The sequence below is a fragment of the Cryptotermes secundus genome, unplaced genomic scaffold, assembly GCF_002891405.2.
Source record: "Cryptotermes secundus unplaced genomic scaffold, Csec_1.0 scaffold464, whole genome shotgun sequence".
In the NCBI taxonomy this organism is placed as follows: Eukaryota; Metazoa; Arthropoda; class Insecta; order Blattodea; family Kalotermitidae; genus Cryptotermes; species Cryptotermes secundus.
In genome coordinates this window covers 29,657-46,382 of record NW_019720167.1, presented here as the reverse complement: position 1 = coordinate 46,382, position 16,726 = coordinate 29,657, and the positions used below count along the sequence as shown (strand labels likewise).

Here is a 16,726-nt window from a genome sequence, read left to right as displayed (position 1 = left end):
AAATGATGCTCGAGATGGTTCAAGTTCGTATAGCAACAGGCGTGACCAGAGTGGTTTGAACGGCTGTTGTACTGCGATGTGGAAAGCAAATGGAAAAACTACCACATTATCACTTTTCCTGGATAGTCTCTTTCCAAAAACAGAAGATCGCATTAAGTGGAGAAACTGTTTTGGAAGAGACTGTGGACCTGTCGTCTGACAGATTACTGATGATGATGATGAATAACACAATGCTTGTTTTTTTTCTGCATAAATACAGGATGTTCAGTCATCAAGGAAACGGGTGTAGCAGCATGAGTCGGATACAGTATCTCTCACAGACTGCTGCTGTAACTGCCGATAGCGGATTGAGTCATCAATGCTGATAAACATGCACACTCTCGCTAGCATAGTGCGGATGGATATTTCTCCGTGACTGTTCTCTCATGTCAGTTTCAGTACATGCACACAGTATAAGAATACTGTAAAAAGATAACACAAACTTACTTGCTTTATCACAGGTGCTAAAAGTGACCCCCTTCTGCTTGCAAACATGCCTTGCATCGCAAAATAAATTATGCGATGTTTTCTGAAGTTGGTCCACAGTAATTGAACTAATTACGCATGTTATTTCATTCTGCAGAGCTTCAGTGGTGAAAGGATTATTCTGGTAGGCTTTTCCCTTCAGGTTTCCCTAAAAATAAAAATCGCAGAAACTGAGATCTGGGAGGCCACAGTCCCCTGCTGATTATTCTGCCTTCAAATACTTCCCGTATTGCAACCATGGTTGCATTAGCCATATGTGCTATATGTCTTGCTGAAAATAGCCATATTGTCTTCCTTCAGCAGTCAGCTGAGTGAAGAATGGATTCAGTATATCATTAATGTAACGGTCAGAGTTCACAGTTTCATGGAAAAATAAGGGGCCAATGATTTGCTGTGGACTTACAGCACACCACACCCCCACCTTTTCACTATGTAATGGCAATTGCTGTATAGTGTGAGGATTTTGATTGCTCCATATTCTTACATTTTGTGCATTGATATGGCCACTAACATGAAACCATGCTTCATCAGTCATGTATAGAAGCTGTGGATCCACAATTCCATCGTGCACATTTTGCAGCAGCCATTTGCAAAAACAAATTCTTGCTGCATAATCTGGTTATTTTATCTCATGCACAACTGTTATTTTATTGCAAAAACGAATTCCTGTTGCATAATCTGGTTGTTTCATCTCATGCACAACTGTTATTTTATTGCAAAAACGAATTCCTGTTGCATAATCTGGTTGTTTCAGCTCATGCACAACTGTTATTTTATATGGGCAAAATTTGATTAATTTTGTGGCTGTGAAAGAAGATCCTATCGAAACACCAGTTTTCTGTGCTAAGCGCCATAACGATTTTCGAAGACTGATCTGTAGTTGTGCCACAGTATCCCAAACTTTTTCTTCAGTCAGCAGAGTCCCCTTCGATTGCTTCTTTATGTCACACACTGAATCTGTGGCCCCCACTTTTTCACAAGTTTGGATACACATGACTTTGTGGGAACTGGTGCGTCAGGATATTTACGATGGAACTTACTGCTACATTTTCTGTAACTAGTTTCCTTGCCAAAGTTTTGACAATAAACACACGCTGTTCAATAGTGAGCTTCATTTCAGTACACATGTCGACTGCCTATCAAAATCTCTAACACAGGCTGATTATTACTGGGACTTAATTGTAGTGACAGGATCATGCCACCCGACCATGCACGTTTATCAGTGCTAATGACTAATTCTGCTATCAGCAGTTACAGCAGCAATCTGTGAGGAGTGTTCTTCCTGCCCAGCGGTGTTGTGAAGTTTCCTCCTTCATTGAACGCAGTGTACTTAATTCTGGGTCACACTTCAGTTAAGAACACACGGAGTTCATCTTCTACTGAAATTAGATGATTTCTGTCTTTGCTCTTAATGCATGTCAAACAAGAAAAGGCCTTGTTCACACATGTTAGAAGTAAGAAACAACAACAATATGTTGTATTTTAGCGTCCTGTTGCACTGATTTTCATCCATGTTATGTATACAGTTNTTTCTTATATTCTGTGTAAACCGTGTCTTGTGATGTGTGTTCCCTTCTTAGCTGATGGCACTATGTTGCCGAAACATGTCGTGAAGTAGCAGGTGAAATTGAGTGCACTGCAAGATGGCAACTGTATACATATCATGGATGGACAACAACATGTATATTGCTTTCCTGTGAATGCAGGATACTCTTCGTTCACAGAAATCCAGAACTTGTCCAGGGACAGGTCAGTAAATTCCATCTTGAATGTACGATCAGACTGCAGCTCACAAACTTCTTCCCCTTCTCTTTAATTCAAGTTCTGAGGCTGAGCAGATGATTCAGAGAAAAGGTTCCTCAGCCAGTCATGCACTTGTATTGAAAGGGAGAGAAAATAATGTTTAATTATGTTCTGCAGTTCTTTGGGGTGGTTTTCAATAAGACTCGAGACTTGCTGATACCCTTATTCACTCTGAAGCTCCAGCAGCGATGGAATCGTTTCAAGATTTCCTTTCACAACATGATTTTTCCAAAGATTCAGTTTGCTTTTAAATTCTTGTCACTTGGAGTCAAAACATTTTCTCCGGGACCTTGCAGAGACTTGAGCAGCTGGTTCATATGATGAAAAATATCTACAAAGTGGGTTAGTTTCTCCAACCATTCTTCATCTTCAGAGCACAATGTAAAATCTGGCCTACCGTTTTCGTGAAAATAATCCTGAAATTCAACTTTCAGCCCAAACACCCTGTTGAGAACACTTTCTCTGCCAAGACACCGAATTTGTATTTGTAGCAGGAGATTTTATGTGTTGTTTGTCCAGGTTTTCACACAGTTTTTTAAACATTCTGGAGTGAACTGCTTTTGTTTCATGAAGTTAATCATTTTTGTAGCATCATCCAAAACTTTTTTCAGCTAGATAAGGATCCCCATGTTGCTTGCAGAGTGTTTAGACTGGTTTCACTGTGGCCTGTTCCATAGGGACAGCCCAGTGCTCCTCTACAGCATCCAACTTTACTAGATTGGTATCCAGTTTTCTCACACATGCCTCCATCTCTTCTATCCAGACATCCATTTTAGCGTTCATCTTGGCCATCATTTCTTGATTGGCATCCATTTTTGCTTGGATGACTTCTGACTAGTAGGCATTCCATCATGTAGGCTGACAATACAAGCAACCACAGCAGTCATCAGTCCAGAAAATCAAACAATCCAATCCCACTTCTAACACCAAATTGTCATGTATATCGGTGACTATAGATGGAAAGTTGGGTTGGATGAATTGAATTTATTGACGCCTTATGCATTCATCTTGTAACTACAGGTGATACAGCATGGTCACTGATCGACATACTTTGCAGTTTACTGTTACATATGCACTAGGGTTCTCAGTTTTCATTAGTTGTATCCTGGCAATATATTTCATAACAGTCTCAGTGTCACTTCAGATCATACATGAAGTCTACTTTGCACAGCCTAATTCCTTTCTTGCCACTATTCTTACAGAACCCCTAGTGACCTTTCACAGAATCCTAGGGTTGTGAGGAACCCTGGTTGAGAATAGCTCATTTAGACTGTACATAGCATATGGTCATAACCATAACCATCATGGCGGATGCAACAACGGCTAGTAATAAGTCTGCGGAGGATTTTGTGGATTTGACTAAAGAGGAATGTGATTTTAAATGCGAAGGTTGCATTAAATATAAAATTGAGTTAACGAAAGTTATTTCTGAATTAAAATCAGCAATGAAAGTTATTGAAATCCTTAAGGAAGACCAAAAAACTGACGTATTAATGGATAGATTAGTCACAAATGCACGTAGCCATGAAGAAGTTTTCCAACTATCGCTAAGTGCTGAAAATTGGACGCATATGCCTGTGCATTCACAAGAGATGGATTGTGTTAGCTCCAGTAAAATTACAGAAACAACGATAAGAACTACAAATAGTTTTGGAGTCTTACATAACCTAGATCAGCCTAGGCAAATCGAGAAGAGTAAGATGAGAAGTCACAAATCTAATGCAACAAACCAAGATTCAACTGCAAAGGAACCTATTTCGTCAAGGACTAGTAGATAGAAGAAAGCAGAAAACCTGTTGCCAGAATTTCATATCCCTGTGATAATGAATGGTTGTGTCCCTTGTAATACTTATTCAAAGTTTTCAGAAAACGATTTGTCTGCAGTTAAAATTGGTGACAGTGATACTGACATGCAAATTTCAAGCAAAAACGCAAGTCTAGAGCAGAATCTTTTAGTTGATAAGACTAAACATTTAATTTTATTCATTGGTAATAGCCATATTAGAGACTGTGTAGATAAAATCAAAGACAACTGAAACGTCCAGAGTAATAGGATTTGTCATGCCAGGAGCTGACATAAGTAACTTATCTACCACGGCAGTGTCCATGGTTGAATCCTTGACACTTAATGATGTAATAGTTTTTTCAGGTGGAACTAAAGAAACAGGAAAAAATGATTCCAGAGAAGCATTAAGAAATATATTGAATTTTATCAAAACTAATTCTCATACAAATATTGTTCTGTTGAATATTCCACATAGGTACGACCTGGAAAACTGGTCGTGTGTGAATGATGAAATAAAAGTTTTTAATAGGAAATTAGTGAAATGTACCAAAGGTTTTAAGCATGTTATTTTATTACACCATGATTTAAATAGAGCTCTCTTTACAAGGCACGGACTCCATCTTAATAAAATGGGGAAGAACGTACTGGTTAGGAATATTGCCTTAATTTCTACTAAAATCTTTTACAGAGATGCAAAAGCAATCAATAATGACCATGATAATGAGATTAAGAATTTTTTTTGGCATAAAAGATTGTACTGTTGACAATGTTATGTTAGAAATAAGTAAACCGCAAACTCTCAAGCCATAACGTAAATCAAATAGGCAAAGAAAATTTCCACTAGATAGATATGATGATTTTTTATGGTAGAAGAAAAACAGTGTAACAACCATACTGAAGTCTTAAAGAAAAATGGCTTCTCAATTTATCACCAAAACATTTGTGGCCTTGCAAATAAGACTAGTGAAATTTATGCCCATCTATATCCTGAACTTCCGCAAGTGCTTTGTTTCACAGAACATCATCTAAATTATTCACAAATTGAAAATGTGACCATAGCCAATTACAACTTAGGAACTAGTTATTGTAGAAAGTCTTTTATTAAGGGAGGTGTATTCATATATTTACACAACACTCTGGATTACGAACCTGTCAGCGTTAATGAACTATGTATAGACAAAGCCATGGAGGTGTGCGCTGTTAAATGTAAATTTTTATATAGTACATTCTGTATTCTAGCCTTTTATAGGTCCCCGTCTAGTAATTTTTCATTATTCATTACCCAGTTAGAAGCTGTCATCAACAAAATTTATAAACCAAATTTATTAATGATAGTCTGTGGTGACTTTAATATAAATTATCTAGAAGATAATAAAATGAAGCAACAATTAAACTACATACTGCAGTCTTTTACCTTAAGTAGCGTGGTTTACTTTCCAACCAGGTCTTGCACCACTACTCAAACATTGATTGATAATATCTTTATAGATATAACTAAGTTTGAAAACTATTTGATCTCTCCAGTATTTAATGGTCTGTGTGATCATGATGGGCAACTTTTGTTTGTACATCAAAAAGAGATCAGTAGGGAAAGGACAAACCTTAATTTAAAAATTATCCGGACATTTAACAACTGTTCACTAGATGATTTCAAACTAAGTTTAAGTTTTGAGACTTGGGAAACCGTATTTAATGCTGTGGACAATAATATAGATAGTGTGTTTAATAATTTTGTAGATGTATATTTGCAGATATTTAATGCTTCTTTCCCAAAAAGAAAATTTACGAACATTTTTCCTCCAAACAATGGTTAACCACTGGAATAAAAACTTCCTGCAGAAGGAAAAGAGAATTATATCTTTTGGCAAAATTTCATGACAATGAAAATCTAAAGCAGTATTATAAATCATACTGCAAGATTTTAACTAAGGTAATAAATGAGGCAAAAAGACTTAGCAATGAGGACAAAATTACCAACTCTAATAATGTTGCCAAAACCACTTGGAACATTATAAGGGCAGAACTGGGTAAAGATTGTTCAAAGGGTAAAATCTGCAATACAGTCCAAATTAACTCAAGTAATTTTAATAATTATTTTTTAAACGTTGCTGATAATATTACTCGAAAAATTTCTAGCCAATTTACCTCTGTTACTGATTCAAATAACAAATACAAATATTATTTGAACCTGGCTGCTAAGGGCCCTTTTCCTAAAATCATTTTCAATAACATAACAACGAAGGAAATTGAAAAAGTTATCTCTTCTTTACCTTCCAAAACTCTTCTGGATACGATGAGATTTCATTGAAGATGCTAAAAATAAGTGCCCCATACATTTCTTCCCCGTTATGTTGTATATTAAATAAGGCAGTATCAGCTGGTAAATTTCCCTTACGGATGAAATATTCGATTGTTAGCCCTCTATATAAGAAGGGAAATAGAGAAGATTGTTCTAATTATAGACCAATCTCCTTGTTGACATCATTTTCCAAGGTGTTTGAAAAAATTATCATTAGAAGATTATTAACACATATCTGTGCTAATGATATCTTGGCTAGTGAACAATTTGGATTTCGTCCTAACCTTTCCACCGAGACTGCTTCATATACTCTATTAAATAAAATATTAACAGCCATCAATAATAAAAATAAAGTAGGCGGAATTTTTTTTTATTTGGAGGGAGCTTTCGATTGTGTAAACCATGAAGTGCTTCTGTATAAACTCGAGTATTATGGTATAACTGATAATGTATATATGTTAATAAAATCATATCTCCAATATCGGTATCAGAAGGTGAAAGTTAGAAATGGACCTAATGATAAAAGTAAATCTGACTGGGTTCTGGTCAAACAGGGCGTTCCTCTGGGGTCCATTCTGGGACCTTTACTGTTTTTACTATATATTCATGACATACCCATATTTATTAAATATATGAACGCCAATGCAAATCCCCAAACAATTTTATTTGCCAACGATACTAGTGTAATCGTCAGTAATCCAAACAATGCAGTACTGGACAGTAACCTGAAATCAGTCTGTAATAGTGTGGCGAAGTGGTTTAAGGCAAATTTGCTCTCGTTAAATGTGGATAAAACTTATTGTATGAAATTCAGCCTTAAACATGCAAACAACTTTGAAACTCAAGTCACATACAACAATAAAATTATTCCCTATACTACTGAATTAAATTTTTTAGAAATTATAAATCACTCCAACCAATGTGACCTGTAAGTTTTTTACTACATAAAAACTTAACACCCTTACATGTTTCGGTCTCTGTGGACCATCTCTAAATTTTTTAGGGTTGGTATTACATAATAGTATGTCTTGGAAGTCTCATATTGAAAATTTGGCTGTTAAACTCACTAAAGCTTGTTATGGTGCAAGAGTAATTAGACCTTTTGTATCATTGAACTCCCATAAGATGATTTATCATGTGTATTTCCATTCAATTATGTCATACGGATTGATTTTTTGGGGAACCTCTTCACATAGCTCAATTATTTTTAAACTTCAATAGTGAATGGTTAGAATACTAATGAAGGCAAGACCTAGGGATTCCTGCAGAAAATTCTTTAAAATATTAAATATATTACCTCTGGCCTCACAGTACATATTCTCCTTGGCTCTGTTTGCGATTGCAAATAAAACTTGGTTCAGACAAATTTCTGAGATTCATAGTTTCAGTACTAGGAATAATTCCAATTTTTTCCAACAAACGACTCATCTAACAATGTTTCATAAAATTCCTGCTTATGCAGGTGTGAAAATTTATAATCATCTTCCAGATAATATTAAAGTATTGGCATGTGACATTAAAAGTTTTAAGAGAGCATTAAACAAATATTTATATGAGCATTCTTTTTATACTCTTGATGAGTTTCTTAAGTATGAAACTAGTTAACCACCTAGACAGCATAAAATCGTTGTTATATTTTATGGTCATTTATTATCTTTTTCTTGTTCTATGACTGCTAATTACAAACTGGTAGTATTTTATGCTCAAGTAGTTTTGTGGTTGTACCTCTATTAATTAGCACACTTTTATAAAATGATTGAACTTTCCATGACTTGAATGCAGTAATAGATGTGCTAATATGGTATTAAAATTTCATTTCTTTTTTATATAGTGAATAACTTTTTATGTACAAAGTTAGATAATTTGAATTGTTTTATCTGTTTATTAATTCAAAATATTATCTATATTTATAATTTTTTAAATTGTTACCTTGTAATATTTATATTTGCTTGTTAATCTTATATTTAATTTTGACAAAATCTTTTTATGACTGCATGTTCTTTGACTTCCTCTATATCCAACTGTTGTACCAGCCTGGATTAACAGAAATGAAATGAATGAATGAATGAATGAATAAGATGACTGATGAATTGAAAATGATTTGGAAGGAAGCAGTCATGCCTTGACGGAGATACTATCATGGCTTGTTGCTGGAGGGACCGAGGAGAACCACTAAACCTCATTCAGGATATCCAATATTTCTCTGAGATTTGAAGAGAGCACCTCCAGAATACAAATCTACAGTGTTACCACTACACAGCCCTGCTCTGTCATTGCCTGTTAAATTGCTTTCAAGCATCTGTGAAACTTCATTATATCATTTTTACCTGATTTTCAATAATGGGTAAAGTAGACATGATATTATTTTTAGCATTGATGCATGCTAGGCACTCAAAATGAAGCAGTTCATTTCCTTGACTATAGATATGTCTGCTGAATATAACTGTCATAATATATATATAAAATAGGGGTTTCAGTTCTTTCTATATCCTGATGCCTGAATGTTACATTTTTCACAACATATTTGTTAAATTTCATGTCAGATTGCCTTTCATTTGTATTGCCACATGGTCACTGAGTTATGTGATTCTCATTAGAATCTAATTTTAAGTATTTCCTATGTGTGTGGACAGTCTCCGGTTTGAATCAGGGATGTGTTCTTAGGAACAGTGATGTAAATCAGACATTATTCCAGATATTTATATGTCATGAGGGATCAAGTTTTTGCACTCAATGACCAGAAAAAAGTCTCAATTACTTATTAGAAATAAAAATTAAACCAGTATTAGAAGCTGAAGAGCATTAGAACTGCACATGTATATATTCATATATATATATATAACCCTTTACATGTCACACAACATGTCATTCATGTTTAAAGAAACTAAAGTTAGAAATCTGAACAGATTCTTTCTTCTATTCTGATGTAGTTCATTATAACAGCACAAAAGTTCACTCAATCCTTAAATGCACTTACTTCTCCATTACACACTCAGATCATTTTTCATCGAGAAAGGCTATCCCCTTTACAGAACTGATGCCTTCTAATATCCTGACTATCAAATTTATTGCCTGCAGTTTTAGCTGCATTTCCTCTTACCCTGTGTTGCTCTAGCCTAATCAGATCATCTTTGGTAAGTACATCAGTATGAAACTGTAGCATCTCCACCATGTTACTGGCACACTTTATCAAGCCAGTTTCCTTTGCCAGTTCCACAGTCTACAGCTAAATTTTGGATACACTGGCAAATTTCTGTACGCACTTCAGCCATATATCCTGGCACACACCATCGAGTGACCACCTCCCATATGTTCTCATGTTGTCTGTGGCCTTAGGCAGCTTTCTAATTAATAGTGTTTTTCTCCTTCCTTGAGATTAATATGTGGGATGGCTTTTTTTTTTTTTTTTTGCAATACAAGAACACCTCACCAGCATTAGATATTTGTTTGGGAGAATATTCACTGTTCTCACAGATTATCTGGAGTTCACCTGGAGAACTGACTTCTACAGCACTGTTTGCATTAGGTGCCTCTCAAATCACGTTTTGTGAAGGTTTCCATAAATCTTCAAATACAGAACCAACCACTGTTTGCCTTAAACTCAGTATCAGGGTCAGTAGATGAACCCCTGCCACAGCCTTGTTGTTAAAGCATAAGAAAGAGCAACATGACCCTCTCTTTAATGGTAGATAAACTCATATGCATATTGCATCGACTCATATCTTCATCCACACAGTTTTCCAAAATATCATCTGTCTCATTTAAATCCCTCAAGTATACAATTTTCTAATGGCAGATTGTAATACATTCACTAAATTACCTACATGTACCAGATTTTGAATCACTCTCTTGAAAAAAACATTGTTATATCAGACTCAAAGCAGTGTAAAACAAAGAGACCATCTGTTATTTGTTAGTGATGCATCAACCCATTGTATTTCAGAATTACATAAGTGAAAGAGTACCTGCATACACACACAGTCGCCTTTGATTGGTATAAATTAAATCTTGTTGACTGACATATTGTGATGTTATAACTGGGTTATGGCGTGGTAGACAACTCAGCAGCATAATGATTGCACATGTAACAGATGAACGGGTTTTCTGTTCAGTCTTCTTGGTTAGGGATGTCACCCAACAATCAAGGAACTGTTTGGAAGTGGTGTTGTCTGTGCAGTTTGTGCCAGGGCTATTTAATGAGGACCAGCTCCCATTATGAGATAAGTCTTGAGAAGGGTGGTTAAAAGAGTATGAGGTTGGTGTGAGGTGGCCGCCAGCCTGTAAGGCTGTGAGCCTGGGAGTAGAGGAATGTCCACTGTTGGAACATGTTACCAAGCAGCGTAATGAAAATTGTGAGTAAGAATACTAGTATTTTATGGCAGTGATTTGTGAAGCATAGTCATGACCTGTGAAAGTGTGCAATACATCCAGTCATTGATCCAAAACCCATCTACAGTCGCTCCATCATGTGACAATATGAATGACAGTGTCTGATTTTGACTTGGGTGATACAGGTCCATTACACTAACAATAGTATAAAAGATTATTAACATTTATCAATCACACTGTACGGCGTTAATAATCTTTTATAATAGTGTCTGATATCTCTACAGGTTCAAGTCAAGGAGGATGAGGTGGGCAGGGCATGTAGCATGAATGGGGGAGAATAGGAATGCATGTAGGATATTGGTGGGAAAGCCAGAAGGAAAGAGACCACTGGGAAGACCAAGGCATAGGTGGGTGGACAATATTAAAATGGATCTTATAGAGATAGGATGGGATGGTATGGATTTGATTGATCTGGCTCAGGATAGGGATCAGTGGAGGGCTCTTGTGAACACGGTAATGAACCTTCGGGTTCCATAAAATGCTGAGTAGCTGCATGTTTGGCTTCTCCTCAAGAAGGGCTCAGCTCCATAAGTAAGTAAGTAAGTAAGTAAGTATTTCTACAGGTTGAGATGATTGATGAAAGGTAATAGTGTATGTCAAATTGATTCACATAGAGAATGTATGGGAACTTACATGTGGGTATTACAAATTGGTGTATATATAGACAAGAATTATCGGCATATAAAGGCTTTTGATTAAAGAGAAATAATTCTATTCTGAAGGACATATTGCATTAACATGATGACTTTTCTTACATTTTGCAGATGAAACGGGGTTTGAAATTACGTCGTTTTAAATCTGAAGTGAGTGTCCATGAAGAAAAATGTGGGGTAACAAATGGGAAACCCAGTACAGCCACAACACTTAGTATTGAACCCAGTGGGGGTGGAGAATCAGATGCAACTGAACTTCTCGAAATGGAGGGCCTCTCTCATGCTGTCTCACAGCCAAATATACTCCACATCAAACAGCCCTCCCCTCATCTTAAGCATAAAAGGCCTACAGGTAAGGCATTTTATTCTGTTTCACCAGCATGTGTTAGGCCAGAGTTTTCAACTGAATCTTTCCATATCACTCATATTGCAGTCTAATCTTCCATTCATAATATGATATATGGTTATTGAATCTGAAGGATGTGTGCAACTTTCCATGTTTGTTAATGGGCATTATTTTTTCCCTTCCCCTTCCTTTTCTGCGCTCATATAGCTGAGTTTATTTCCGACATTAGTCTGCTTGCACCTGTTCTCACTGTTTCTTCGCTTGCGGATTTCTTATTTTTCATTCTACCCTGAAGATAGAGGCGATATGTTCCTCCGAAACATCGGTTAACACCACATCTACATGACGTCACATCCCAGAAGACTTCTTTCTTCATAGTCACTGCCGTGGAAACCTCAAATCTTACATCAAAGTTTTGTTTCCTTAAAACTAAGGCCATGTTTATTTTCATGTTTTCATGTGGGGATATACATTTCTGAATCAGTCTATACCATAACTACTGTAGCAATATATGTGAACTTACTGAATACTGATGATAAAATATGACAACAGAACATCATATAAGTATGGGATAAAGTGTTCTCGGCAAACTTTGAGGGCCATTGTACTAGAAGAAGGAAAATATGAATTTACATGTGGATCAGGTAGGATTAACATGATTTTTGTTTATTGTATTACTTTCAGCTTGTGCACATTTTTTGTCTCTTTCATTAAGTAATGGAAACCAGTTTGGCATGGGTGCAGCCATTTTGCATGCAATGATGTGGTATCCCAAAATTCTACAACAGCTTCATATTTAGGTAAAGAGTTGTGATAAATTTTCTCAATACATCCAGGTATTCGTTGGTTAATGTGTTTTTAGTGAATTCAGTTGAACTGGTTATTGTAACTGGTAGTACATGAAACAGATCATCCCCACACCACCCCTCTTACTCTCTCTCACCCACTCACTCATTGTCACAGATTTAAAATTTTTATGAATCCCTTTGAAACACTCCAGAAGTCTGCATCTCTCCCATTTATTTCCATTCCTTTACTTATAATCAGCGCCCGGATTTTGACGACATGTCATATTTTTCTTCCTTGTATCCTATTCAGTACCTGTAAATATATAAATCCTGGAGGTGAGCTTCTGGTTACAGATATGTAACTTGCATAGGTCATTTTTAAGTTTTTAGGTCATTTTTTTTTGGTTTCGGGGTAATTTTCTGGACTTTTAAGGGTATTTTTTGTCATTTTAGCCATTTCAGGGGATATTTCTTTATATGTTTTCAGATATATGAATAATATGCAAGTAAAGTGTTCTTTCTCTTTCTCCTGCCTCTACAAGGGCAGCCTGCAGCTGCACCCCAAATACCTGCTACCACATTATGCAATAATAAGTTGTAATAATGTCCTGTCCTTTCTGTTCATTTTGTGAAAAGTGCTGACATTATGTATCATAAAACATTTTAAGCTGGAAGTAGGGTATGACAGCGATCAGTCACACTGCTGCCCTTTCCAAGTTCTGTGCAAAGGAATTTGCTTGGTTACAAATATTTCTAGTCAGAATCCCTCGCTTTTTATGACATATTGTTGCTCAGTAAAACTCCATCTGTCTTCAGTTTCTCACCCTTGACCATACACACTAAGATACAGTTGACAAAAGGTTCTCAGTGTTAAAAGTTCAGTTCTGTGTTGCACTAGAGTGATTCATTTTATCACAATGTCTAAAGCAAAGCCATATAAATCGTGTCATTTAAAGCAGATTGTAGCTGAATTTGGAAATGATATATTTTCAACTGATGGTAACATTTTATACTGTAAGATGAGTGACACAAAATTAGTGGCAGAAAAATGTTTCACAGTACAACAACATATTGGCCGGAACAAGCATATACAAGCAGTACAAATTTCAATCAAAAAGAAATCTGTGCAAATGTTACTGCAACAGTGTTCATCTGAAGGCGGAAATAAGTCATTGGATTTTTTCACAGATCTGTGTGATCCTTTGGTGTCCAAAAATATTCCATTTTTGGCTCTGAAAAATGAAAAACTGAAAAATTTTCTGGACGTGAATTGTGGTCGTTCCATCCCAGATGAATCCACCCTCAGGAAAAACTGCCTTTCATAGTTCTACAACAGTATCCTGGAAATGATTAGGAATAAAGTTCATGGGAAGAGAATTTTCGTTTCTATTGATGAGACCTGCCTTACGGAGGCTCGCTACATGGGAAATGTCATCATTGGAACTTTGGAAATTGATGGACCAGGTGAAGTGTTTCTGCTTACGAGTGAGGTGCTAGAATCCGGTAATCATTCCACATTTTGTAAACTCTTTGACAGGTGATATTTCTACTGTGGTCAGAATGTATACGGCACGATGTCGTCTTGCTTTTTGTGACCGATGCAGCCCCATATATTTTAAAAGCAGGCAAGTCAATAAAGTCGTTTTATACAAAATTGGTGCACGTTACTTGCCTAGCACATGCACCGCATAGAGTGATGGAGGAAGTGAGATCAACATTCACTCAAGTGGATGCTCTCATGTAGTGGAAGAAGATTTTCATCAAGGGCTCCAGCTCACAAAATACAATTTAAATCTATGGCTCCTGGTGTTCTACTGCCCCCGGAACCTGTCATCACAAGGTGGGGAACGTCGATTGATGCTGCAATTTACTATTGCGATCATTTTTAGGCAGTGGAAAACACTGTATATTCAATGATGACAGAAGATGCAAGGGCAATTGAAGCTGCTCAGGAACAGTTCTCGTGCAGCAAAATGGAAGGCAGCTGGCCTTCATAAAGGCAGATTTCAATTCCTTGACAGAAGGAATCAAATGCTTAAAGGAGTGAGGAGCAACACTAGAAAATTTGCTCTTGTGAAAAAGAAATAGCCAGTGATTTTGAGGAAGTGTCAGGGGACATTGGTAGAAAGCTGTAAAGAAACATGAAAAATGTTATAGATAAAAACTCAAGGTATGAGAGATTATGCAGCATTTCTCAAATTCTGACAGCAGAGTCCTTCAGCACTTTCAGTATTGAAGAACTTACTGCTCGTGATTTGGTACACTTCAAGTATGCTCCCATTATATCAGATGTGGAAAGGAGTTTCTCCAAATGCAAGAATGTGCTATCAGACAATAGGTGCTCACTCACCTTCAAGAATCTCTGCATGTTAACTGTCATCCATTGCAACTCTGAATGAGGTGACATTTAAATATTGGAAGATATACCATATATGTACATTTGATAAGCGTTCAGACATGGTAGACAAAATTGTATTAAAACATTTAGCTTCAAATTCAGTCATATAGTGCTTAATTTTCAACATAAAAATGAGGACGAACTTAAAAGAGTAACGATGATTTCACAGTGTTAATAAAAATTAACAATACATTTTAAAACAATTAAAGATTTTCCATGACGTGATACATTTTAGGTCGTTTTTTAACTTTTAGGTCATTTTTATCGATTTTTTCTGTCATTTTATAGGTCATTTTTAACGTGTTTTTAGGTCATCGACATCTGGGTCCTGCTTATAATAATTCAGTCACAATTACAATATAGTAGAAGACCTGCCAATTGGTCAATGGAAAATCAATGTCTTGTTAACTTTTAACTTGTTTTAACTTGTTTAACACTTTGCTCATTCCACTTATAAATTCCAATTCTCAGGCATATTGATTCATAATAAAAGCTAGTTTACATAAAACCACAAATTGGCTTTGGCATATATCTCATAAACAATTTCAGAGATTTTGTGAAAATTCAATGTGGACTATTTCCACCAAAAATTGTCAGGCAGTTATAATTTTCAGCCATATTGATTGACGAGGCAGTAAATGTATTTTTCCATATATTCCATAAATCGTTACACAGATTTTATAGAAATCTTTTATGGAAGACTTTCACTAGTTCTTATTACATTATTCCCATTCCAAAATAAGCTTAAGATACCTCAAAAAAACATCATTGATGATTTTCTGTTCTATGTTATGGAATAAACCCTTTCCAGTCTTGTTGAATATTGATACTGTGTTGTGATTGGGTGATTTACCAATATTTCAGAAAAGTTTCTGGCTCCTGTTCATAGCAAACCTGCTGTCAGATTGTCTTACCATTTTTGCTGTTACTCACATTCTGGTCACGTGTGTTGGTATCAATTGTTCCTTACTGTGGTGTAGAAGTTGTATTTTATTCACGTATGTTTGTGTACGCAGATCTGAAAGTTTCTGCCCCTGTTCGACCTGACAGATACTTTGGTGTTGAGGGGAAAGTGATCCAAGCACAAGGACTGCATGTAGCACATGTGGCACAGTTGTACTGTCGCATCAAATTACAAAGGTGACAGTAACATACTCTCTTATTTAAGTGCATGGTCAGCATCAGTATCAGCTGTCAACAGTTCAGATTACACTGTTTAATTTTATTTCATAAATACCCACCTGTAACCAAGGTTGGACTCCAATAATTATAAATGTGAGAAAATTAACCCCTTCCAAAGAATACTGGGCAACCAGATTCACCCTTGGCTGGAAGGACATTTCACCAAAGGTTTCATGATTAATTTTTCAATTTATACAAATTATATTGAGCTGAAACAGCCAAAAAAAAATTATCTTCCAATTTTCAAAGTTCAGAAACTTTGTTATCTCTTGTGCAGTTTTCTTCTGTCTGTAATGCAACACACTTCCTATTTTATGTGACATCAAACTTACATTCAACTCTCTAAAATGTTCTTAAAATCTCATTAAAATATATATATATATACACACACAGTAGAACTTGGTTATAACGTCATCAAAGGGACCTAAAAATAGTGTCGTTATAAACGAATGTCGTAACCGAAATGGGCACTTCCACAGTAGCCTTATGTTAGTCACGTAAAAATCTACCAAAAACCGAGTTAAAATGTTGCATTTTTTAGTGAAATATGTAGTTAA

The 16,726-nt window shown here is 36.0% G+C and overlaps 1 protein-coding gene across 1 annotated transcript in view; it reads left to right on the top strand.

Moving 5' to 3' along the window:
* The window catches only part of LOC111867322 (tricalbin-3), a gene marked incomplete at its 5' end in the record, with an annotated part of 76,295 nt that overhangs the window by 49,954 nt on the left and 9,615 nt on the right, over positions 1-16,726 (top strand). The window contains 2 exon segments of the mRNA XM_033752689.1: positions 11,567-11,807; positions 16,004-16,127. Coding sequence (XP_033608580.1) covers positions 11,567-11,807; positions 16,004-16,127 — 365 coding nt within the window.